A 25,450-nucleotide genomic window follows, 5' to 3' on the forward strand; every position below is an offset into this window, starting at 1 on the left:
TTGAGGGTCAACCCCTTTCTTAAGAGTGTGCTGTAAAAAACTGCAGAGTTTTGTATCCAGATTCAGCCAGGAAGCTTCAATTTTTAAAAGCTCTGTTTGAATTTTTTTTTCTTTGAATTTTTTAAGCTCTGTTTTACAGAGCTTACTCTCTGTAAAACACCAGGATAAATCTTAGTGGCACTCAGATGTCACCAGCTAATTGTAGTTGCACTGCCATAAAGATGCACCATTGCTCTTGAGCAAGTATTTCACAAAGCAAACTAATTTTCATTGTATTCCTTTGTAACGATTTTAACTGTGGAAACTCATTTCTCTGAGATGAGGCTGTGCATGTATGGCAAAGTAATACTGCCTTAAGTTTCTGAGGCTGAATAAATGGGCATGACGAGCTTTCACATGACAGCTTGATAGCATATGGTTCATATACCTGACAGAGAAGGGGACGTGGGCTATTTCAAATCACATTTGATTTTGCCGGGATACAGAGGCATATTTTTAAAGTGGAGTCCCAATTAACCACTTTGCCTCCCAAGGCCTCGTAATTTTGCTGGAAGCTTTGTAATTCACGGCAGAATGGTAGTGTGGTGGTGTGCCCTTTCCAAGCATATCCATTTATTTAACTAGGGACTACTCAGTTTTTCCACTGCTGCTCTAGGGCAGGGTGGGAGAAGGCGCTGTTTCTGGAACTAGGAGATTCTCCCCCAGCAGGGAATGATTCAGAAAATCCAGAAAAAGAGCCAAATGTCAGAGACTGCGTACACTATAACATAATGCCTATATTTGGAAGCTCTAAGTCACCTTTGATTTTTATGACCTTCTAAATTTTTGTTTTCAGTGTTGGTCTCCTCCCTTGTTGGACAGATTTGAATAATTCAGTGCAAGTTAAATAAGCTGTTCATGGCCAGTTTAATGACTCAGAAGAAATCAGTGTTGCCACAGATGCAACATTCTCTGTGAGTCTTTCTTTTCCTGTGGAATTATAAGGAAACAGGCATCTTTTGAAAAATTAAAAAATAAAATCCTGTGACTGTGCACGTTATACGGAGGATTTTGCTCAAAACAATTGAGCATAAGGTGAACTGGTTTGGATGAAGACATTATTTCTCTTAGCTAAATATAATAAGAAATGAAAAACTGAGGAGGAAAAGTGCATTTTATCATTATATGAATTAAACCAAATGGCAACTACCCCCCTTTTTTAATGCAGGCAACTGATTTTGATTTGCTGTCAGAAGGGAGTTGCAACAACTGGTGTAATTTTTTTGTGCATAAATATAACACACATACACACAGACGTGCCACTTGCAGTAGTACTCTCTTCTGTTGCCTGAATTATCATGTAGTGAAGTGTTTGTCACAGGAGCAATCAGTGAAAGTGGAGGTGGAAGTGGTGACAAAGAAGCCTGCTGGACTGTCACCCTGAGTTTTGAGTGATTTTGGGAGTTCACCTGCATTGCCGCTGCATGTACTTGGTTCTTGTTAGTATTTATATATGGACAAGATTGCTGTGTTTAGTATAATTTAATATAGGTATTTGATTTACTCTTTCTTTATTCATTAGGTAACTATTTTGTAATCATTATGTTCCTGGCATTCTCAGGCCTTTTGTTGTTTCATCTCGTGCGTTTGGGAATTTGGGACATATTTTCAGCTGCCTAGTCTATTTTAAACTCTTTTAAAATTAAAAAAAAATCAACAAATAATGGTTTAGAACAGATTGATCCTTTTGAGCCATTTGCCTAATTAACCTTTGCCTCCCAGGAATCAGCTTTGATTCTGTTCAATCAAGTGCATGTATCCCAGCCCTTAATAACCAGCATTTCTTCTGAGGACCTTGGAAGTCTTCTCTGACTTATACTTTTCTAACTGCTCCCACTCTTCTGGCATTGCCCCAGTTTGCAGAGACCGAATTGGAGAAGGACAGGAAAGAATAATAACAGGCTATCAAGAGAAAAGGCCATAGGATGGCCTCTAACTTAATCAAGTGTTTCTGAAAAGTACTGTTAGTACAGTGCTTGAGTCTTCAGTACTCTGTACCTCAAATGCAGATTTATGAACCTAATAATGAAAGGACAGTATTTATGTGTGCATTGCATGCACACAAAGGATGACCCTTCTGTGACTTCCTCTAGTGTAAAAGTTTGAGGGAATCTTCAGAGAGACTTTATGCAAGTAGAAATGATGTCCTGTCTTCTTCCCCCTTTTCTGAAAAATGGAAAGAATTAGGCCCAAGATCTGATCCTCTATGTGGAGAAAGAGGTGAATAGGACTCTTCCCAGTTGCTCCTAACCTACTCTGATAGAACCCCCCAGAATTTGCACCAGTGTCCTGAAAAAGCATCACTGCCTCACAGCTCAGGAGATGCCTTTTCTGGGTAGATGGATAAGACTGATGTTTCTTTAGCCTCACAGAGATTCTCTGAGTTTTGAGTGGCTCCCCTCTTAATTTTGCTGAGTGTGACCTGCTCTGCTTACTGATGTAGTGGAAGTCTGTATGCACAGCAGCATGGATTTCATCCATTTGAAAATAGCTTGGGTTGGCTGTTTCCAAGGAGGTGGTCAAGAAGGCTTCCAGGTTTCATTATACACGGACATTCACGTGTCTCCTGCAGTTGGTTGTGGTTTGGGTCATTGTGAGCATGTTTTATTCCCTTCCAGAATTCTAGGAAGAAGTTTGCTATTCTTGCAGCCTTTTTGGTTTTCTCATATGTGTTGGGAATACACAGTGCTCAGAGTTTATGAATCATCGTTCAGTTCCTGCAATGATACAGCTGCACTGAAACCACAGCATCAGCTGAACATAAATCAGATCCTTAGTGCAAAGTTCATAGGTCCTGCAGAGTGATGGCTTTGCAGCAAGTTTAGAGCAGAGAACAGCAAGTAGAGAGCATCCCTGAACCCAGGGAACCACTGAAATAGGAAAGAAATGAACTATTTCAATTGCCTCCTGCCTTGTAATGCTGCTGTTCTCCCTCTTCAACTCTCCGTAGTAACCATCCATAATTCATGTTTTCCTTCTTCTAGTTCCATTACAGTTTCCTTTCTCCCCGTGACAAATACTTCAATCACTCACATAATGTAATAGGATCCATGAATGCAAACATTAGGGTGGGAGTGTTTGTGTGGCCTGCACTACATTGCCAATTTGCTTGATGGATTTTGGCTTCTCTGCTCCTTCCGTTTACTCCTGGTTCCTTTTCCAGCTGCAGTGCCTTGATCTGCTTTTTGGTTTCCGACCATGCTGCAGGCAAATCAGCAATGACTAGACATTGAAGAATATCTGCTTTCATCCCAATGAGGGAGCTGCAAAAAAAAAGTAGCCGTAAATAAATTCGCCTATATATAGTTGTGTAAATATATGAATGTTTCAAAAATTATATATAACATGTATATGATCTGTTTTTATGTATCTATAGTATAGATAGATATAAATACATTTAATATGTAGGAAATGCAGCTCCCTGATCTTATCATTATTTCTTCTTACTGTGGACACATTTTTTCCTGAGAATCTTCCAACATATTTTGTTGTGTCATTAGCTGGCAGTTAGTCCCAAAGCAATATGGCATGGTATTCCCATCCAAGCCCTTAAGCTTACTTCAGAAATTCTCTGGTGGCTTCCAGCAGCCATTAAGATGTGGCACTGGACACAGTTTTTCCTTCCATTTAAGGAGTGATTGAGAAGATGCAGATGCTTTTATTGGAAAAGGAGAAACTGGGGGTTTTTCCTCATCCAGCTTCACAGGGGTAGATGAAGGAAGTGTACAAGGCTGAAAGTCATTGAGCATGCGTTTCTTTCCTCTTTCTGCTTTTGTTTTTATGGGGGTGTGAGCAAACAGGGTCTGGGGGGGAAGACAACTTTGTAAATGGGATATGCCAGCAAAAATAGGATGTATTTTTACAGTGCATGCATTGATGAAAGCCTTAAAAGTTGATCCTTCACTGTGAAGGCATCCCACTTAGGTGACCCATTGCCCTGGTCAGTGTGGGCAGCCCCAAAAAAAGAGTAGCACAGATCCCTTTTCAGCCCCAGGGTGCTCAGACTTGCTCCCCATCATCTCACTGTGTTAAACTTAGTCTGCTAAGTGCTATTGGTGGGAGCCTGCTGTTCTTTCACCTGTCCTTGTGCAAGGTAATCATCACAGGGGCAGGCAGAGTCAGGAAGAGAAGCCTGGGGCCCATTAGGTATTAGCAGCAAGGTCCAGCTGCAGGTCTGTGTTTAAAGCAAACAGTCAAACAGCAAAAAAACCACACTCCCACCCCCTCTATACACACCACCCCCCCATCCCCCTGCATTTGTTTAACCACAAGATCTGTGTTTGCCACTTTTGGGCTGTTAGCTTTCCCTGCTCTCCATGTATTTCTATAAGCACCTCGCTATCCTTAAAGCAATCAGAAAAGAGTTAATCACAACCCTTAAACTCAGGCTGGTGACAGCTGGGGCAGCAGGGACCACCGCAGCCCTCACAGTGAACACATACATGCATGGGGTGCTTTCCCATCCTTATTGTTACTCGCCTTGTCATCTGGCAAATGCAGAAGGAAAAACGGGGGCTGTGGTGTGAATGGTGATGAGTGTGCAGCACAAGTGGAGACTAAGGTGAGGGATGGGGAGAGCAGGCAGGTGATGGGGAGTGCTCCCTCCCAGGTACCATTAGCATAGCTCAGCTGCAGTTTTTTTCTTTTTTTAGTCCAACTGTCCCATTTCATGCCCATCTCTTAGAGCAGAATAGATTTATGAGCATGGCTGGTTTGGATAGGTTTGCAGATACAATTTTGGAGTACAAATTTGGTGGCCCACGTGGTTTTGTCCTGTTCTTTTTGTTAACTAATTCACACATGTGTCTGTCAGTAAAAGCTGCAGTTACGTGCTCTACTCTTAGATATGTAAATGTTCCATAAAATTTCACCATGGGCCATAATATGTTTGTGGGATCTTATCTCAAGAGCAAAGAGGAAGAGCTTGTAGACTAGAAGGACGGGAGAAAGGAATTATTTAATGTTGCTCGAAATGGTTTGGGATTGAGTGTTTTTTGCATGGGCTATTATAATAATATCTGCGAGTCTAGCTGAAGCAAGATTTGGTGCAGCTGTATGCTGAAGAAGGTGACAGAAAAGCAAGAGAAATCAAATGGCATTTCTCAATGTTGTTAACTTTAGGCTTATGCACTGACTGATAAAAAGCATGAGGGTTTTGGAAAAACTCAGGCCTTGAGCAAAAGTATGTAATTGAGCTTTTGTAGGGCACTGTAGTGGGGCCAAGTGTTCGCTTAAGCACTTCACTGAGTCCCTGATTGCTGAACTTAATGCTTCACATTTTCCTCACTTTCTCCTCCTTCACCTTTCCTCAAAATTACCAGGTTCTGCACTGAATGGAAGCCTCAGCTCTGTGCTGTGCTCAGCTCAGCAGAAATAGGTCACTGTGCTCACTGATGCTCTGCTCTGGGGACCCTCTCTCTTGATAGTGGCAGCCAGGTGACCTGTGTCTGTAATGGTTGCAGTTCTAGTTCTGTGCAGGGGTGGTCCAGAAACTGACTGTGATTCTAAAAACCTTCCTATCCCTAAAGCACTCTTCAAGTTGATTTTGGAGGAACCAGCTTCTCTTCCTCAGGCAAAGACCTGAGGTGCATTCTGCATGGATGGAGCTGGGATCTGCCTTGTGCGGCAGTCTCAGACCATCCCATCTGCCTTGCTGCAGAGCCATAGGCTCACTGGTTTGCAGGCAGATGACCCTCTAGTGGTTCTTAGGAGAGCCCCAACATTCCCCACTGCAAGAGCAGATGGGATTTTGCGGGCAATGTGAGTTCAAGCTGGGAAGTGAAGCTCAGTGCAAATTAAACGCGGTCATGATGGCTCAGGATGAACAGGAAGCCATCAGCAGGCAAGGGACCTATCTGCGAGTTTGCAGCATTGCAAAAGACTGCCAAAAAGACTTAAATTACTCCAGGGTATGTGGGATTAAAAAGAGAAACCCAATGCTACTTGTTTTTGAGTGGGAAGACTTTGAGGAAAGGATTGCAATGATACCCTGAGGTGCAGAAATGTGTTGAAGCTATAGGCATTTGCTCAGCACTGTGACTAATCTTCTGGAAACCAAAAGGAATTCCCTTAGAGGAGAATGCCGTGCGTCACCCATGGCCAAGAAAAGAGGGAGTCATGTTTCCTTGACAGCACATCATGTTTGCATATTTTCAGTGCTGGAGGAGAGTCCTTCATCCTGATCACTGCATGTTTTCAAGTATTTTGAGTGTGCCTGGGGTGCCAGGATATTAATTTCAATAGCTTTGTTTAAATAGCTTGTGTAAGTAATTCAGTCAGTGAGTATTTATAATAGAGCTTCAGATTCAAACAGAGGCCTTTTCAGTATAGTTACTCATATTACAGCTTTCTTAGCCATTATATTTTAAAGCTGGTAAGTTAGAGCAGTCTCTCCAGGAGCCATAAGGTTTCTTTGGGAAATACAACTTTTCTACAACTTTATTTATGAGTTAGTGTTTGCACAACACGGGTGAGGATGAAAGAAATAATGCCAAGGATATACGTAAACAGAGTAGTACTTAAGTGTTGTATTGTAGACTGCCAGAGCTTGGGCTTCAGCATTGGCTTTTGGTAACTCTCTGCATTTCATTTGAGATTTTTTTAATTGCAGACTTCCTCCCCCTCTCTCCCCACAGTTACTGTCTGTATTCCCATCTACTTTGAAATCCTTGGTGAACCAAAAAGCTACAAGCAGCAAATGAAGTTATGAGCTGCTCTCAGTGGTTGTAAGATTGCTGATGTAGTGCCTAAATAAGCAGCCTGATTTCTTTCTGAAGCATCAAATGCCCAAAGCAGCGGCCTTGAAAGAAGCTGCATTTCCAGGCTGACATTGCATCAAAGTAGCACATACTAATGTTGCTTGGAACTGCTGGGAGAAGCAGTAAATAAGTGGTTATCAAGAGCAATTTTCCAGGTAGTGGGCTGTGATCCGATGGACAGAGACACTGTCTGTGATGCTGCTTTAAGGAAAGAAGGATCTTGTATCTGGTTGTGTATCTTGTGTTTGCAGATTCCTTTTGACCAAGAAAAAATACCTGAGGTATTTTCATGTGTCACCTGAGGAGAAAAGAGTAAAGTACTGGGCAAACACTGATCTCTTAATTTGTAACAGCAGAGGAAGTCTTTTTCTCTCCAGGAATCAAACCAATTTGCTGCAAATCATGTAGCAACATGTAGCAATTTTGAATTGACATTTGATTCTGACCCTGCATATGCAGTATCTCTGCAAGATGTAAACCCTTTGTATGGTTTCTTCACCTCTGAACAAGAGTACAGCATCTCCATAATATAATGAAATAAAGTAAAAAGATTCCTGTTTCCTGTTTTGTTTCTTGCTTCTTTGTGACTGGATACTTTTTTAAAAAATACATACTAGTTGAAAAAGTTCTTGTGGGGCTTTTCAGGTGTGAATAGGAGGGAAGGTAGGTTTTTACAGTGAGATGATGATTTTTAATGAAAGTGGTACTTGCTTTTAGGGCAGTCTACATCTTTCTTCTGTAGCTATTGAGTCAGAGAAGTGACATATAATATTCTAGAAGTAAATCAGTCAATTGGTAGAAGCATCCACAGCCTTGACTGATTTGATTAGGTAATCAAAAAGTCTAGCTTCAAAAAGAAAAATACAACAGTAATTTGCATACCCCCAACCCATGTATGCATCGACTTGAAGCCACCTTTGCAGCAGCCCAGGGGGCTGTGACCACCCTGAGTGCATCCACACGAGTGTTAGCCTACCTCCCTCTCACCCGTCCGGGGTTTTCTCAAGTGCACTGCAACAGAGGTGAGTCATCCAAAATGATGAGGGGACTCCTGAATTCACAGACAGGTTTTGACTGTGGCTGCGTTGCTCCTGCCTGAGTTATTGGACTTTGTTCTCCACGGTGCATCAGCTGAGGCTCTTTCTGAGCTGGACACAGCACTGCAGTGTTTTTTAAAGGGAACTGCCTTCTTTGCCTGTGCCCAGCCCGTCTTTATTTTGCATGCTAGCTGAATTGCAAGGAAAGTTATGTTTAAAAATACCTTGTGTTGGTTTTGTACTTTCCTTAACTGCCTTCCAGTTTGTGTGTGTGCAGCCTGGTGTGTTCACCAAACAGTAACACCAAATCACATGTCCCCTGCTACTAGAGTGGTTGGGCTTTAATGGAATATCTTTTTCATTTTTCTGATTATCCCATTGTTTTCTGAACCATCTCCGCCCTCTTTGTCTTAGCAGTAATAGTCTCTGCAGACTAGAAATGCATTGTCTGAGGCTATTTTATAATTCATTGGGTATAGGCTTTTTATGGTACCTTGAAGATACTGAAAGCTAGAAGTCCATTAAAGTGAAAGTACATTGGTGTTTAGGGATTAGGCTGTGAATACCTGCAGTGGAAAGCCATAGTAAGACAGGACTAGAACTATGCTTTGACAGCTGCTGTTGCAGGATGGATGTACATAATTAGCATACAAGGTGCCAGTGGATGCTCAAGAATTATGTAATATTGCTCTGAGGTTTTGAAAGGCTAATAAAACTTTTTGTATTATATCCTTTGGCAGACTTCTGTGTTGACTATTCACACCTTGTTGGATATGAGCTTTTAACTATACTGGCTTTTTACTGTGTCTGTGTGCAGGGTGGTGAGAGTAATTTAAACAATATTTATATGCATCATTTGATTCTTCTATAGCCATGCAAATGTTTTTGTATCCCTGGGTAAAGGAAATTACCCTCTGGAGTTCAAGGATATATATTAAGTGACTGGGTTTAAGGCTGGGTAAGGGAAGTGCGCCTGTGGATTTGCAATACAGGTGTAGAATCCTGCTTGAGTGAATCTCATAACCTTGTTTAAGTGAAAGAAATCCAGTGTGCAGGATTTAGCCCCTAGAGGTAAACTTAGAAAAGATTCAGTAGGTGAAGATATTTGGGATTGATTAGCAAAGGGCATTACAAGAATAATAATTGAGGATTACCTTTCTACAGTAATTTTAAATGGTGGTGCACATTTCCCTCATATCTCTCTCAAATTTCTTGAGCTGGGTTGTCTTGGTTACTGCACTGCATATCTAATATCGTAAATCCGGGGGAATGGCTTTTTGGGGCTTGTAGAAACCTGTTGACACTGAGGAAGAAAGTTGACTACAACTGATAGAAATGTCTAGAATATTTTTCTGTGCTTGTCATTCAGAAGATCATTTGGTGTTAATTTGGGATATTACAAAAGTAATGATTGATGCAGTTTCTCTGTAAGGCAAATTCAGATACACTTGTAACTTGGAAACCAAAAAAAATCTGCTTGTGATGGCTAATTCATGGCAAACAAAGTGACATTGTCTCTCTTGCTTTATTTTGTTTCATCATGAGCATTTCTTGTATTTCTTTTGCAAGAGAGAAGATAAAAACAGTGCTTCAGTTCTGCTGTTTCTTCAATTTCTGTAATGCTTTCAGTACAGTGATTAATTATCTTTTTCTCTCTGTTTTTTTCTTACAGTATCAAGCTTTTGGCTGTGCAGGAGCTGGCTGACAGAGAAGCATTGGAAAAGGTATTAAAAATACATCTAATGCAATTATTGTAACAGATTTAAGCTCTTAAAGCCCTCTGTGTTAGTTGTGCTTCCTAACTTCATGGAATACCATGCTGCAAAAAATAGGACATCTTCCTAGCTACACAGTGCATGAAGGCAGAGGGTTGATGTTTTGTCTCAGCTGACCATGTGCTTTTGTTGCTTTCTGATTTTACAGCAAGCTTGGGGTAGGCAGTGCTTTATAATAAGCAGTAACTAATAAAATCCAGCGTTGCTCTTTATCCCAGGGTATTGCAAGCACATCAGGCTCAGGTCAGATGCACAGAAGAAATTCTTTACTGTAGGGGTGAGAAGGCACTTGAACAGGTCCCTCAGGGCTGTGGATACCTCATCCCAAGAAGTGTTCAAGGTCAGGTTGGATGGGGCTCTGAGATACCTGGTCTGGTGAAAGGTGTCCCTGCCCACAGCAGGGGCGTTGGAACCAGATGATCTTTCAAGGCCCCTTCCAACACAAAATGTTCTATGATGGCCTGCTTCTGGATGAGAACCAAATTTCTTGCTGCTTTATGATTCTTCTGGCCTGGCAAGTGGGACTGGACTCCAGTGCCCATACTGGGACCAGTTGCTTCCCTTCACTTTCCACGCTAACTCCTTCACCTGCAAGAGCAAGGAGCCAGCTGTGAGGCAGCATGGGAGACCTTTTAGAATGCAAACAAAACAAGTGGATTCTGAGCCCTATTGCAAAAACTGCTGTCTTAGAGCGCAGGTATTGAGCTGGTCCTGATCCAAGCAGCTCCTCTGTACCTACAAGTGGTGTGGCAAGGCTCGGGAAGGAAGGAGCAACCCTTCTCCTGCCTGAACACATCCTTGTCTGTGAGAAGGAGGATGTCCTGCAGCGCTGTGTTCAGGCTGCACCTGCTGGGTACTCTAGAAATTAGAAAAACAAGATACAGCAGCAGTGGGTGCTTCAGCTTTGTGCTTTGCCACTGACTGGAGATGCATTTCACAGAGTTCTTCCATACACCCAGTTAATTCAAATGGGGCATCTCTCCACTGGTGTTTGAACTCTGATTTTGACTAGAAGAGATAGATTTTGATAAAAGGCAGTGACACAGGGCTATGCAGGAGACATTGTCATTTTTTACATATGAACAAGACACAGTTCTCAACTACTCATTGTGCAAATCAGGTTGATCTTAGCAAATGTTCATTGTTTGCAGCAGTTGGATTCTCTGGCCCCTCACACCCTGTACCCTTCCCACCTTTCCAACGGACCCATACCTCCCTTTGGCCCAATGCCTCCAAAAACATGGCCTGGCAAGGTTAGGTGACCTCAGCCTGGTGGGAATGGCAGTTTGAGGCATTGTCTGGAGCACTGCAGGAAGCTCTTCAGAAAGGCTCAGCCTCAGAAAAATGATCTTTCTAAATTGAACTCTCTGAATATTTGATATCTGCTTTCATACAATGCCAAGATTAAAGAATTTAAGAGGCCAGTTTAGCCCTATGGAAAATAACAGGCTTGAATTATGTAAGTTCAAAGAAGTTTGCTGTCTTTATTCTTTAAGTACAGGAGGGGAAGAAGCCCACAGAATAGAACAAAATCCCTTGTCCAGCCTGCTTGCAGAGTCAGGTTTTGAGAACACTGTTCTGAGTTTTGTATTGTTAAGTCATTATTTGTCAGCATTATACTGCAGGAATACAGAATATTATTAATGATAATATTTTCATATTTATTCTAAGATGGGTTTTTCTGGTTTTCGAAGTGAAGCTTCCTTTAAAGTAGCTATGGACATGATAATTTATAACTGTTTTTCCTGTAGGACACTTTCCAGTCTCTTGTAGATGGTTTTGAACTTTTGAACTTTATTTTTTCTAAAATTTGCTGCTTTTGAACTTTATTTTTTCTAAAATTTGCTGCCCAGTTTTGAAAGTGTTCTTATATATTTTTGACACTTGCATGGAATCCTGGAGTGGGCAGAAGCCCCCTGCTGAACAGACTTAGGGGCTGCAGGTTAGCTCAATGAAATCAAACCACACTGAAATTGGGTGCATGTGCAGCTAGGCCTGGTTCTCTTGAGAACCAGGGCCTCAAGGCAGTGTCACAAAATTATTCTGGCCATGAATAACACAGGCAGACTGTGAGGTGAGGCACATGAAGCCATTGGACTGTTGGAGCAGGCTGGGAGAACTTGTTTGAGCTGTTGGGGTCTTGCTTGCTGGAAAAGGATTTTGTGCTGTTCTATCTTAGGTACTTAAGTGTCTTTAAATGTTTCTCCCACTTTGGCTATTGAAAATAAACTAACACACTGTGAGAAGCTTTGTGTCATGCAAAGAATCTATTTGTTTAATTTCCTAAACCCCAGCGTTTTGGCAAGTTGGGCCAAAATGGCCCTTTAAGCCAAAGATCTGCCACACTGGTGGCATTTATGCCTGGTGTTGCCAAAACAGGAGGGATGATTGACAAGGTTTAATTACAGCCTGTCCTGGATTGGGACAAGCTGGGCTGACCCTTGGATGCTGCTCATGAGCTGGTTTGTTTTTCTGGGGTGCCACAGTCTCCTGAAAGCACCACAGACAGGGTGCTGCTTGTGGAGCTGAGCCCCAACACCATGCTTACTGCTGTTAGGAGGAATGGGAAAATAGTAGTTTATTTCAGTGAACCAGGTCACATCAGAAGAACAAGAGCCTCTACCTGGAGAAAATTCTGTGTCAGTATTTTGTCCTACCTTGAGCCTTCACATCAATGTGTTTGCTTCCCCCTGCCCCCTTGCTGAGCTTGCCCTGCTGCTGTGGGATCACGTTACTTACGTGCCTTCCCTTCAGAAGTGCAGCTGGCATTTGCCGAGGGCAGGGAAGAACACAGATGGCAAGATGCCATGGGAGGGCTTCCAGCCATGCCAGCCTCGTCCCCACAAGGGTTCAAGGCTGCTCAGGCTTTAGAAAGAAGTATCACAGACACGCAGGCTTGTTGGTGCTGAGTTCTGTATGGAACACCTCTTCCTCTTCCAGAAGCATAGCTCTGGGAGACGCTCCCAGCGACACTCTTGCCCCAATGTGTTTTTGAGTACTTTGCTTTATCTAATTTTGGCAAGTCCTTAATTGCAGAAGAAGAATTCTACTTGCCAAATGTTAATTGTATTTATTTGGGGAAGGGGAAAAAATAATTCTCCCAAGGAACATGCTGTTTTTATAGTTTAAAAATAAATCTGTGTAAGTAATTAGGTTAAACTGCCTAGCCAGGTGACATTTCTCATTGGTTACTGTTTTAGCATTTAAATTCATTTAAGCCCTTTTCCATAGGCATGTACAACAAAGCAATTGTTCTCTTTGGTGCTTGATGCCAGTAAGTTATGCAGGAAGAGTCATCCATCTTACAAGGAAAAGAAAAAAATTCTTTGCATTCTGAGCATTTCCTCCTGCATCTTTCAGGTGTTAACAGGTGTTCTTGAGCTCATTTCTGCTTCAGAGGTGGGTTATAGAGGAAAATAAATAATTTGTACAATTCCATAATCCCCTGACAGCTTTTTAAAAGATAAGCCTGCTTTGTGGGCAAGCAACAGTAACCCATTATTTTCCTATTTGTGTATTAAAATGTAAATGCATTTGCTGTTACTCAAGATGACAAAGGACTGTCCACTTGACTCCACAGAGAAGTTTGTTGGGGTCTCATCTAGGAAATGCAAATCATGTGATTCTGAACTGCAGTTTGTGAAGTGTGGAATTCATTTGCAAAGTGATGATTGTTCTGCCTGCAGTTGGAAGAGATCTACTTAGACTGCTATGAGACACACTAGGTGGGCTAAAGGACAATAGGAATTGGGGTGAGGATTTTGATTTTGTTTAGGGATGATGTGCTTGAAGTTGACAATAACTTGCAGCTTGAAAATCAGTGTGAGTTACATAACTTTCACTACTAATGTCTGCCTATAACAATGATGGCAAATTTTTGTGAGCTATGTCCAAGAGGTCAGTGAAAAGAAAGTGAAAAGAGCAAAACAATTATCAGTAGGCTTGCATTGTCTCTGTAGGGATTTTCACCTTCACTGGAGAAGTTTTGGAGGTCACAAATCAAGAGGGATTGACAGGGTTTCACCTGGTATCTCTGAAGCACAGAATGCATTCTCTGGACACGAGGGCAGGCGGCTGTGCACCTTCTCAATACAGGAAGGGATCTCTTCTGTTTGCTGGTCTAACCTTACTTGGTCATCCATTGGGAATTTTTGCTGGAGAAGATAGAATGAGAAAACTCTGATCAGCCTTCTTCTCCAGGTAGATTCCCTCCCCATCCCATCTAAAGAGTCATTTCTCTTTCTTCATGTTTACCTTGCTGCATTAAATGGAAAGCTTAGCTCTGCAGACAAACATTCTCTACAATCTGTGCTCATTTTTGGCTTTTCCCATCTCCATGAGCAGTACTATTGGCTGGAATTGTCTCTCATGATGTAGGATCAGTTTCTTGGGTTTTCTCACCCATAGGAAAGACCAGATGTCTGTATCTGGGAAATATTTGCTAAATTCAGCCCCTTCCCATCACACAGAATTTGCACACTGTGCACGAGGAATCAGTGAAGCACAACTGAGGTGATACTGAGGAGGTGGCATTATTTTACTAGAAGAAATTTAGCATGCCTGCCATTGATCAGAAGTGCCTTTTGTGTGAGGGGAAATTCAGTGATCATTGTTGCACAGCTTTACAAGGTAAGATGAGGCAAAAAGGGGGTGCTTGTTTATTTTTAGTAGCATGACTCTGCTGGTGCAATTTCAGCTGCAGTCAAAAAGAGATTTGTAAAATGCTGAGCTGCCCTGTCTGTTCCCTGCTGTAGCCGCCTTCTTTTTACACAGCACATGGAGAATTTTAACTAAAAATTTGCTTTTGTTTTCTTGATCCAGTGTACTGTTTCCTCCAGATATTATCAGAACATAAAAAGTATGACGTCAATTGAAGTTCCAGAATTTCCAGTATGAAATGCATCTGCTGGAGGTTTTTATTTATCTTTTGTCTGCTTTTGAGTAGATTGAGCCAGATCAGTGTTTAATCATGATTAAGCCCATTGTAATCTCTGTTCTTTATAAAATCCCTCTCCGAGCAGAGCAGGTTGTTTATTTGTGAAAGGTTATCCCTAGGAGCTTTTCAGTGTTTGAAAGAGAGGTGTTGATTTTCATTTGCAGGGGTAAGCATAGGCACATCGCATCTTGCTTGCATGGATATAAATGTGCTTGTGTGTGCATTTGATGTGATTTTTTGGTTTTTTTTTTTTTTTTTTTTTTTTTTTTTTTTTTTTTTATGTAGCCCAGAAATTAAGTTAGTTTGGAATTGAGTCTTTGTGTGCATATTTTTAATTGCCATAATCCTTCTGTACAGTGTGAGCCCTATCTTGCAATCTTGCTTTGGGTTGTTTGTTTAAAAAGATCATAAGGCGATTTGCAATGAATTAATTAGTTGCTGAAAAGAAATTATATTTGCTGTCTGTTCTTTGACCCATCCTTTCCAGAAAACAGTTGACCCCTTTGAAAATTAAGTACATTTGGATGTCCTCTACAGTCAGATAAGGAAACAGCAGTCTTGCTTTCAGAGATCAGGAAACGGAGATGTCAGCTTGGCCAGTGACTCAGTCAGGACATTTGATCAGTTTCTTCCAGCTCTGTCACTGCCTCATTTTTTTGCTCCCCATTTCTAGAGAGGACAGCTGGAGTCAAGTCTTTGAGCTGTGGGATGGGCTTCTGCAGAGTTCATCAGTTGATGTAGGTCCTTTGGCCCTGTTCCTTCAAAGCCACCATAGAGTCAATGATTGACCACTTAGAGTAAGAGGAGATTATTCCAAATCATCCCACTGATTTTGCTTTTATTCTTTTTCTCACCTTATATTCTATTACTTTACTCTTTTGCTTTCCCACACCCTCCCTGTATTTCCCCCTCTCTCTGTTGTCTTGCTTGTTCACCTGAGTGCAGGTAATACTCAGAAGTACAAAGTATTAATTTTTTCAGACTGCAACCCATGTGGTCATGAAATCTCAGAGTGAAGGAAAGAATAGCTGTAAATGGAAAGCAATAATTTTTGGCTAAGTGGAGCTGCAAATGCTGTAGCATTTTTTACTAAATGGGTGCCTTTTTTTGGCATTATCTTACCTACTAAATTGTCTTAGGAACACAGCAGCTGTACTGTGTTTGCTTCTGGCCTTTCATATTTTCCTCCTTTCTGTTCTCTAGGAGGGATCTAGATGGCTGGAAGCTTAAGGACAAGTATTGGTGGACCTTACAGTTCTGGCCAGGTCCATGATGATTTCAGTAGCTCTCTGCAGGAGGACCTGTGACTACTTTATCTTTCCAGGCCCCTCACATGCAAACTATCACCATGTGGTCAGCAGCATTGGAAGCACAGGCTTTCATCTACTAGGATTTCTGGTGTCTTTGATCTTGGCTGGATTCTTTTTCTCTGTAGTTGCATTGCCCATCTATTTTCTGATGATCAGTGGACTTCAATAAACAGAACACTAGAAGCCATGCTATACACAGCACAAAGATCTACAGAGAACACAAATTCTATTAAAATGCTGTCCCTTATTAGGTGCCCTCCTCTTCCTTAGAGGAAGCTTCCCACTGCTAGGCCTCTCTGAGCACTGGTGGTATAGAGATTGCTTGTTCCAATAGCTTGGCATTTTTTGCAAATCATCTGCTCTGATCCATGAAAGTAAGCCAAACTCACCCAATAATGAAGTCATTCTCTACACTTCCATAGCAGGGAGAAACAGAAAATATGTGTTTATATGTGCTGGCAAGTGTTAAGGTTTGGCTGTGATTAGTAAAAGTAAGAAGGGACTTACTCAGTCCTTTTTCCTTGATTTCTTCTAGAAGATGGTAGAAGGCAAAGCAAGTTCTAAGAACAGGAACAGTTTTGAATATTCAGCAATTTGAGGAAGAGTGTTTTTTGGTTTTGTTGCTTTTCTTTTCCTTTTTTAATATATTGACATAGCAGCAATGGTGTTTTAATGTCATCCCAAATAATTTTTGATAGTAATACAAATGCTCTCTTTGGGAAGCCAGAATCCATGGCATCTGTTAGAGCAGAACTTTGGTCAGGGTTGAAGGATTCAACCTAGACTCTGTGGAGGGCATGCTAATAAGGAGACAGAAAACCATGTATTATTACTCATGGAAACTTATAAATAAAGAATGAGCTGTTTCAGAGAGAAATCAATATCAAATTGGGCACTTTGGATTAAGGGCTAGAGCTGTAAAAACAAACAAGAAAGGGGTATGTGATTTTTAAAAAAATTTTTAAAAGGTAGGATAACATGGCCTAGTGCTAGCAGCCTGGGAGAGATCCTCCAGATAATAAGCATTTAAAAAAAAATTTAAAAAATTAGGAGGTGAGGCAGATTAAAATAACTTTACAGAAGATGGCACAGTGGTGTAGGGTGGTGTAATCAATGCCTGAAGGAAGAATAAGTATTTGAGGCTGGCAATGGTTGTGAGTCATATTAGATGTTTCTTTCTTCCTTGTTTTTGTGTTCTTATCATGGGAAAGAATGCTTGCTCTAAGCAGAGATGTAAATCAGTAATGCTAACAGTAGGAAAGAAATGAAGCCACAAAACACCCAACTCACTCACTATTACCTCTAGATATTAGTGAAGTTTGATCATGAGGTGGAGGGAGACCTGAGCTTACATGCTTAAGCAGCTTTCTTTGATTAATAACATCCAAATATTGTGATTTCCCTGTTCCTTTTCAGTTTTATTTGTTCTTCTTTTGCATTAGAACATTTCCCCCCTTCCTCTTCTCCTCTGGCTGAAGGTGGCATGCAGATAAGGAGATTCAGATGATGGCAAATCGATAGAGCTCACCAGTCAGTTTGTTTGGGGTGCTTTTAGTCAGTGAATAATCTACTGTTCCTTATCACTTTTGTATCTCATGTTTCATGGGATGGTTCTCTATTTGCTTTCTATATTAAGGGCTAGGTTTTGATAAACTCATTGTCACCTTGTGCAGTCCTGGTAGTTCCTGGGTGAGTAAGGCTGTATTCACAATGGTGTCATCTTACACCACACCACAGAAATTGATTCCTGGGTTTCATGGGAAAATAATTGACCCAGGATTAAGCATAAAAAACCAAACCCCCAGGCCCTAAGGAAAAATGAAAAAAACCCTCCCAAACAAACTAAAAAACCCCAACAAAACCCCACAAAAACCCCAAAACCAGCAAACATCCAAAAGCCACACAAACAAAAACCAAACCAAAACCATAAAAAGGTGTTCCCAGGAAGCCATTGACTCCTGGTTGCCCAGTACCTGATGCAATCCAGTCCAATTGCACACATAGTTTAGGTCTCCAGGTAACTGCTGCATGGATGCTCATGATTTTTGTGGTTCTGTGATTTTAGCACAGCTACTCAGTTGAGCTGGGTACTGTTTGATGACAACACAGTGCAACTACTTGAACTCAAACATTCAACTTTGGTAAAGCCAGTGTGATAAAAAAGATATTCTCACAGTCATCAGGGCTTCTTTTTATTCCTTTTTATATCATGTCAATCCCCTTGGCATGCCATTATAGCTGTTAATGATTATAGTGCCTACTTATGAAGTATAAAACACTGTCTTGAAAAGACTTCAAGAAAAAAATTGTGACTATGCTTGATGGTCTCTTGAGCCTTAATTTATGAATTATGTTTAAAATAAAAAAGTCTTTAGGAGTAAGAAAAGAAGTAGTCAAGGAAATGTCTTCTGCCAAATGAGTCTATCCTGCAAAGTACAAGGAAAAAGCTCAACTTGTGAATGGAAACATGAAAAATTAAGAACCCACAAATTTTCTACATAAAGGCCTGGTAGATATGGCTGTCCCCCTTCCAAAGGGAAAGGACAGCATAGATTTCTACCAAGGATCTCTGTAGACACCTTCCCATTAAATGGCAAACTGGATGAAAGGCAGTGGGTATTCAATTTTGACGATAGGCAGCTGAACATCTCATAATTCTTCTCTAGTGCCCCCAGCACTAAAAATATGTTAGTGGAGTTATTGTATTGCCTCTTTCAGTTGTTGTTTTGCTGCTCTGCACCAAAGGTTCTTCCTTGTCTTCCTTTTGAAGATCTATAAAAAGACACTGTTTATACAAATAATCACCTTTGTTTAGGATGAAGGTAGGAGAACAGGCCAGTGAATGCTCTGCATTGTTGTCCTGGGAACAGTGTTTAAAGGTGAGCAAAGAACTGGGTTTGTGGGCAACAATATGTTTTTTTAATCATATATTCAAAGATTATGACAGTAATTTCCTCTTAGATAGTACAGAAAAGTAAGCATTTGGGTGGCTGTGGTGAGCTGTAATTCATCTGGGAGGGCAGTGTAGAAACTCACTGTTTCTCCTAAGTTTTTCCAAAGTAAGTACTTAAAAGGGAAAGCAAGTAACTTGGGAGTGCAAACGTAGGCTCTTATCACTTCCCAATGGATCCTGTAAATTCTGTATTAGGAAAACAAAAAGTGGTCTGATTCCAACAAGTTGTATATGGAAACAAACCATCACACACTTTTGATAGCTGAGATAATGTTAAACTTAGCAGCATCATTATTTCCGGCACATTCCTGAAGCACAATGGGTGAGTAACACAGCAGTGGCAGGAGAGGGGCCCATGTCCAGCTGGATCCACATCCATGGGCTGGTTCAAAAGAGAGTCAAGCTCATGAAGGGGCTCAAATACCTGATGTGGGAAACAATGCCTTCAGTTTGAAAAACCTTCCAATCCTGCCAAGCATCATTTAGCTGCTGCCTAACCCCAGGGTGCCTTAAATGATGGTCTCCTCTGACACTTTGTGAGCAGTGCCACTCTGCAGACATGGAATTACCCACCTCTGAAGCAGGCAGAGGGACTGGACCACTTAGTTTCTAGCCTATGTATAGTTAGGCTTGAAAAATGATCCTTCCTCATCCTGTCTCCTCTGAGAAGCTCAGTCCTGAAGGTTTCCTTTTTTAAAAGTATAAAGCTTAGAAGTGGTTTTTGCAGCAAAGCTGGGAATTCAGGCCACCACAAGGCTAACGGGGTTTAGGCTGTGGTATGGTAAGTGTTTGCTCTGTGGTTCATAACATAGTGCCTGGAGCTATCATTCCAGAGCTGAGTGAGAATCTGATCTTCAAAGGAAAGAAATGCTTCCTCTGTGGGTGTCTGAATTACTGGTGTGCTCTTCAAGAAGCAGAAGCAGCACATTTTCCAGGAAAAAATGAGTCCTTCTTGAGTTGAGGAAAAAGCTATAGGTGCCTTCAGATGGACCAAGCTTTAGGACCCCAGTTTGCACATTATCCCAACAAGTGAGCTTTGTATGTCCATAATACACAATGGTATGCAGAAGTGGTGACTGCACCTATGGGTCCCGTATTATCTCTGAAGAAAGACAAGGGGTGAATATTTGGCTGTGCTGAAGGGCTCTGCCTTGATTTCACCTCTTGAAATGAGTATGTATAGCTTTTTCAAGGGTGAATTGGGTAATGTGAAGAATGTGGAGGGTAGCAAGAATTTATTTGGTCATGAATCTGGATGTTTTGATTTAGTTCTAGGAACAACAAATCAGTACAGAAAGGATGGGAAGGTATTGCCCCAGGTCTCAATGACCCAGGACAAATAGGACATGCTGGCATGGCCAAATGGGCAGATAAGTTTTCCAGGCATGAGTCTATGGCCTTTGCCTGTTCAGTGGATTGATTCCTTTTTTTATTTCATTTCTTCTAGAATTTTTCTCCCAAACTTTTAAATTTTTAAAAATTATTTCCTCAGCTCTAATATCATTGTAGAATTTTGTACAATATTGAGAAAGAGAAAACTTTTTCCATCACAAATATATACCTGTGGCTAAGACTGAAACTGATTCCCTGAAGGAGGGGTTGTTCTCCTTTGAAAGCACTTATAATCACCTGCCTATCAGACCCCCATCTGCCTTTGTCTAATACCAATACATGAACAACACAAGCAGTAAAGATGATGCAGTCTTTAATAAAGTCTTCCTGAAAGGGACTATTTGAATGGGCATGTGAAAAATGAACATATATTAACTTAACATACGGTCACCCCAGTTTTCCCACATGCCACTTGTATGGAATAGAGGCAGTGAGTGCATCCCGCATGGCAGGGGATGCATCTCCTTCTCATGTGTGTGTTTTTCAAGTGTGTCGCAAACAGGAAAGGGATATGCTTGAGAGAAAGGCAAACAAGCAGTGAAGGCCTGAGACAACATTCTTGTCAGTTTCAGGCTTTAATCCTAATAATGCTTCCTTCCGTGCTGTTACATTTGGTTGTAGGAGAATCCAGATGAAACTGAAACACCTGATGCTCCTCTGTGTCCCCTTCCTGAGTTGCTTCAGCCTGTGGGAAGTGCAGTCAGTGTTACCCAGCTGCACAAGTGTGCTGAGCATCCTGGTCCTGCTGTGTCTTTGATCTCCTTTTGACTTGCCTTGCAGCAGGGTGTGCCTACACCAGGGCAGCAGTCATGAAGCCTCTGACTTTTCCCTATCTCAATAGCCAGCACAATAAAATACAGCACCCACAAGTCTCTTCAGCCCCCAACTCTGCTTTTCTTCCTCACAAACCTGATCTAACAAAACACTATCTTCTGGAAGTCAGATCAGAAAGTTTTGCTTGAAAACCAAAGGTGTTGGTTTCAGGTTCTTGGAAATATTTGTAACATTACTGCTCCTGGCTTTCTAGGTCAGGCTTCCTTAGGGTGAGCCAGCTGTAAGTGTGTCCTGTGGTAGATTGGATTTGGATTATGTGTGTTCAAGTCTGTTTTTTCAATTAGAAATAAATGTACAGTCCAGTTGGATGAATAAAGAAAGGATAATGTGCATTTAATTTTTAATTTATACAGTACAAAGGGCTAGAACAGGGAAATCAAGTATGGATTAAAAATGAGCATTGCCAGATGGTCTCATGAAGCCACTGTCAATTTTGTTGTATCTTCTATCAGAAATAAACTAGATCATATTTCAGGATGGAATTTTTATTGGAGAGTGTTGGGGGCCTTCTCCTCACGTGCCACTGCTCAGTTTACAAGGTTTATCTTAGAGCTCTTCTGTTTACCCTTCCTGGTGCACCTAGTCCTCCATACTGGGAGATACTCTGTAGCACAAAACAGCCCTTACCTCAAACTGCAAGTGTCTTTCCCCACGGAAAGACAAATCTTTGCTAATATGACACCTACACATAGCTGAGATGATAAGGACTTGATAGAAGTTTCTACTCATCTTTGGTACTCATTAAAGCTGCTCCCTCTAGTGCTTATTAAAAAAAAAAAAAAGTAACTGTGCATATGTGACATCTAGAAAGGGAAAAGTTATTCTGTTGTTCTCACCTCCTCAGTTAAGAGGAACCAAAATCACCTTTTCTTTGATCAAGAAAGTAGTTTACCTCAACTGCAGTGTCCTTTTGGCCTGACAGCTTCTGTGGTGGTTAACCAAAATGGATATTTAATTGTTTTGAGTGCCTTTCTGAAGTTCAGGTGATGATTACTGCATCTAGACATACCATGCCACAACAACAGGCTCACTCTGCAATCTCTTCTTGACTGCTCTTTCTCCCCGTGCCCTTCTCACAGCCTCTGCTCTGACTCCAGGTTGGAAACAAAGGTATCCTCCAAAGAGTAAGCCCTGGCTAATAAGAAATGTGTAATTTATTAAGCCCTAAGGCATTGTTTTCCTTGGTCACATTTAGTTTCCTCGGGGTCTAGGAGCAGCCCATCTTCTTTTTGAGCAAAAGACATTCACCACAAGGGAGGTTGCTGGCTCAGGATGGTCCCCAGACCTGGCATTACAGGAGTAACACTTGCCAGGCCAAGATGTTCAGCATGGAGGGGTGTCATCATCTGGGAAGGATGACCCTGCTGCACAAGCAGGGTTGGCTGCACAAATAGCACCCCAAAATAAAACACAGAGTAACCAGGGCATCCTGAGGAAGAGATGGTGGGGGCTGCTTGTGTGCAGAATTGCAGAGCACTCGCTGGCAGGTCTGCTAGTGGGCAGAGCTACTGCACTGGAAGAGACTGAACTTCATGCCCAAGTTAGATGTGCTTGGAGTGCCCTGGGGAGGCAGGTGGGTGTGTAACTGCCTTATGGTCTCCAGCATATGCCAGCCCAGCATATATTTTTTTCCCTGTTCCCAAATTAGTCCAAGACCCCTTGCCTTCACTTCTCCGGTCATTCCTCAAATGTGCATTTCTCCAGCTTCTTCCAGCTGCCCTCTGTTCTCTTCCTAAGTCAGCCATAAGTACTTGTCTCTGCTTCTGGACAGACAGGGAAGGACAGGTGCCAGCTCTTTATCATGGTGGACAAAGAGCAATTGCTTCTTTGGATCCTCCCTTCTTGGAAAAATGACGTGTTCCTTATCAGCAATTGCAATTGCTTGTCCCAGTTCCTGGGGTAGTGGCTCTTATTGGTGCCTTGTATGCCAGACAGGGGCAATCATAGAACTGCAGACTAGTTTTTGGTTGGAGAAAACCTTAAAGATCATTGAATCCAATGGACAGGTAGTTACCTGGCACAAGAAGGTTGACCACTCACAAGCACAGACTTTCTTTTGTTTCGAGCATGCCTTGGAGCGTGGTGCTGCCATGTTCCTGTTCCCGGGCAGCACTGCCTATCCCACAAAAACCAGCACCCAGCTGGAGGACAGACCACAGGGCGTCTGTGTAAATAAGCCTGGGTGCTGTTGGTGTCACAGTGTGTGAGCTTTGACTTGGAATATGTAGGTTATAATGAAGAAGGTGATTGAATTTCAGGAAACTTGCAGCTTGAAAGGCTCTAGATAAAAACAAAGCTAGAGCTTTTTTCCTTCGGAGGATTTTTTCTGGGGGTGAGGGGGAGTTGTTTTGATTGACTGAGACTAGTTTTGGTTTTTATTTACCACGTGAAGAATTGCCTCTCAAAGGGGTTGGCATAGCTCTAACTTAGCTTTGCAAAAGAGGAAAAGCATTTTTTTTCATTTCCAACATGGACTAGGAACTTGTCTGTATATTTTTGCTGCATGAGGGAAAGTGTAATGTTGGTTGACGTTGGGTTTTGTGGGCAGAACAACATGATTTGAAAAATGCCATTCTCACTTCAGGAAAAAAAACATGACCTCAGCAAGTATGCTGTCATGGCTTCAAAATATGTGTGCCTCTAAGCCTTGGAAAATGAGTTCAGATTGAAATCAGCTGCTGTAGGCCAAGTTCTCCATGGCTACAGCCATACCCAGAATGGGCTTTTTTTCCTGAACAAACCATGTAATCTTATTTGTCGTGTTTTTGTTTCCACAAAGTCAAATCAAGGCCTTAAAAAAAAAATCAACTTGAAGGAAGTAAACTTTCAAACTAGTAGACCACAGATACAATTTTTAATAAAATGGTGGTTTCTGTAGGATTTTTTCAGTCCTGTCACATGCTTTATGCCAGCTGGACCTTCTAGGCAGCTGCAACCTAGAGATAAGTCTTTCGTCAGGTAACATTTAAACTTCTAATTTCAACAATATTTTTGTTTTTCTGATTCGAATTATTTAAGTGTTAGAAAACTCATTGAGCAAATCTTCTTGGCTTGAAGACATCAGAATGGCATCAGGAGTGATTAATTATTGCTGCTGTGATTTATTGTATTAGCTGGGGTAGCACCTGGTGATCAGCTGAGAGCAGAGCTGTGTTCCCAGGCTGTGCAAACACCCTACCTGCCTCCAAGTTCCATAAATCAGCCCAGCCCCAGCACTGCCTGAAGGTACATAATGGGCAACAATGTGATATGTTACTATGGCATCTTGAATAAGAAGCCCCAGCCAACCTCTGCATGTCAGAAAACTGTTCTAAAGGCTGTGCCAAATGTTTTGCTTTGGGTGTGCAACCAAAACAGCTCTTGGTCTTCTGAGGCAGATGCAGGTGCCTGGGTTGTGTGTATCTGAGAATCAATGCCTACAGCTTCAGCCTGCAGGATGCTGAACTTGCAGACAAGGGAGTCAGTGAAAGATCCGGACTTGATTTTAGTTTCTGAATCAAAAGATAAACATGAAAATAACTATCCCATCATTTTACTGATGTCCATGTAGGAAATACTTATATCCGTGCAGCTCTGTAGTTCTTCAAACTGTGTTAGGCATGTCCCGCTGCAAAGAGTCACTGTGCACATGAGGTTATTCTTTACCTTGCAAATCCTTTGTTAAATTGCTGCTTGATCTGGAGGGGTGTTCTGGATCCAAGATTTTGTCTGAGATCCTTCTTTGCTGTGAAAGCCTCTGCATTTCAACCCAGTTTCTCCATATGATGCAAGATGATGCACAGTGGAAATCCCTGTTGCTCTTTCATAGGGATGACTTTTTACGAGCCCCATTCCCCACAACCAGGGCATCTGACTGCTGCCTATCCCTGCCAACTTCCAGCCAGAGCCTGCCTGGAGTTAACATCAGCCTTGCAAAGGACTCTAGCTCCTGCTGAGCCTGGTTTTGAAAAACTCCTAAAAAAAGTATTCCATATTGTCTGTACCAAGGAGTTTCAGATCCCAGAAATTCCAGGGTGGTTTTTCTTATTTATTTATTTAGTTAGTTAGCTGGTTAGTTACTTTTATTTAAATCTCAAGATGTTACACTGGCAGACTCAGGGGCTCTCCAGTGTCCACAGTTCTGGTATCTCTGATCTGCTGGGCATTAGGATGCAGCCTCTCTAGCTCTGAGCTTGGACATGTAATGGTGTCTGAGTGCTGTGGCTGTTCAGCAGTGACCAAGAAGATGAGCACCTCTGGGAAGTATGAGAAGGACGTGCTAGAACTGCGTGCAAGTGTGCAGCTGCTTCCTTCATGCGCGGAAGAAATCAAGCACGTGTCCCTGGTGTAAAGTCAGAGGAGCCTTAACCCCAAAATTCCAGCTACTGAGCTTGGCCTACACCCTTCCTCTCATGTCATGCCCGTGGCTGGGTTGTT

The 25,450-nt window shown here is 41.8% G+C and overlaps 1 protein-coding gene across 1 annotated transcript in view; it reads left to right on the forward strand.

Annotated features, from left to right (window-relative positions):
* The window catches only part of EEPD1 (endonuclease/exonuclease/phosphatase family domain containing 1), a 63,752-nt gene that overhangs the window by 23,705 nt on the left and 14,597 nt on the right, over positions 1-25,450 (forward strand). The window contains exon 2 of the mRNA XM_041407849.1: positions 9,507-9,558. Coding sequence (XP_041263783.1) covers positions 9,507-9,558 — 52 coding nt within the window. The remainder of the gene's footprint in view (positions 1-9,506; positions 9,559-25,450) is intronic.

This window comes from Onychostruthus taczanowskii, unplaced genomic scaffold (assembly GCF_017590055.1).
Source record: "Onychostruthus taczanowskii isolate IOZ18803 unplaced genomic scaffold, ASM1759005v1 scaffold28, whole genome shotgun sequence".
Classification (NCBI taxonomy): Eukaryota; Metazoa; Chordata; class Aves; order Passeriformes; family Passeridae; genus Onychostruthus; species Onychostruthus taczanowskii.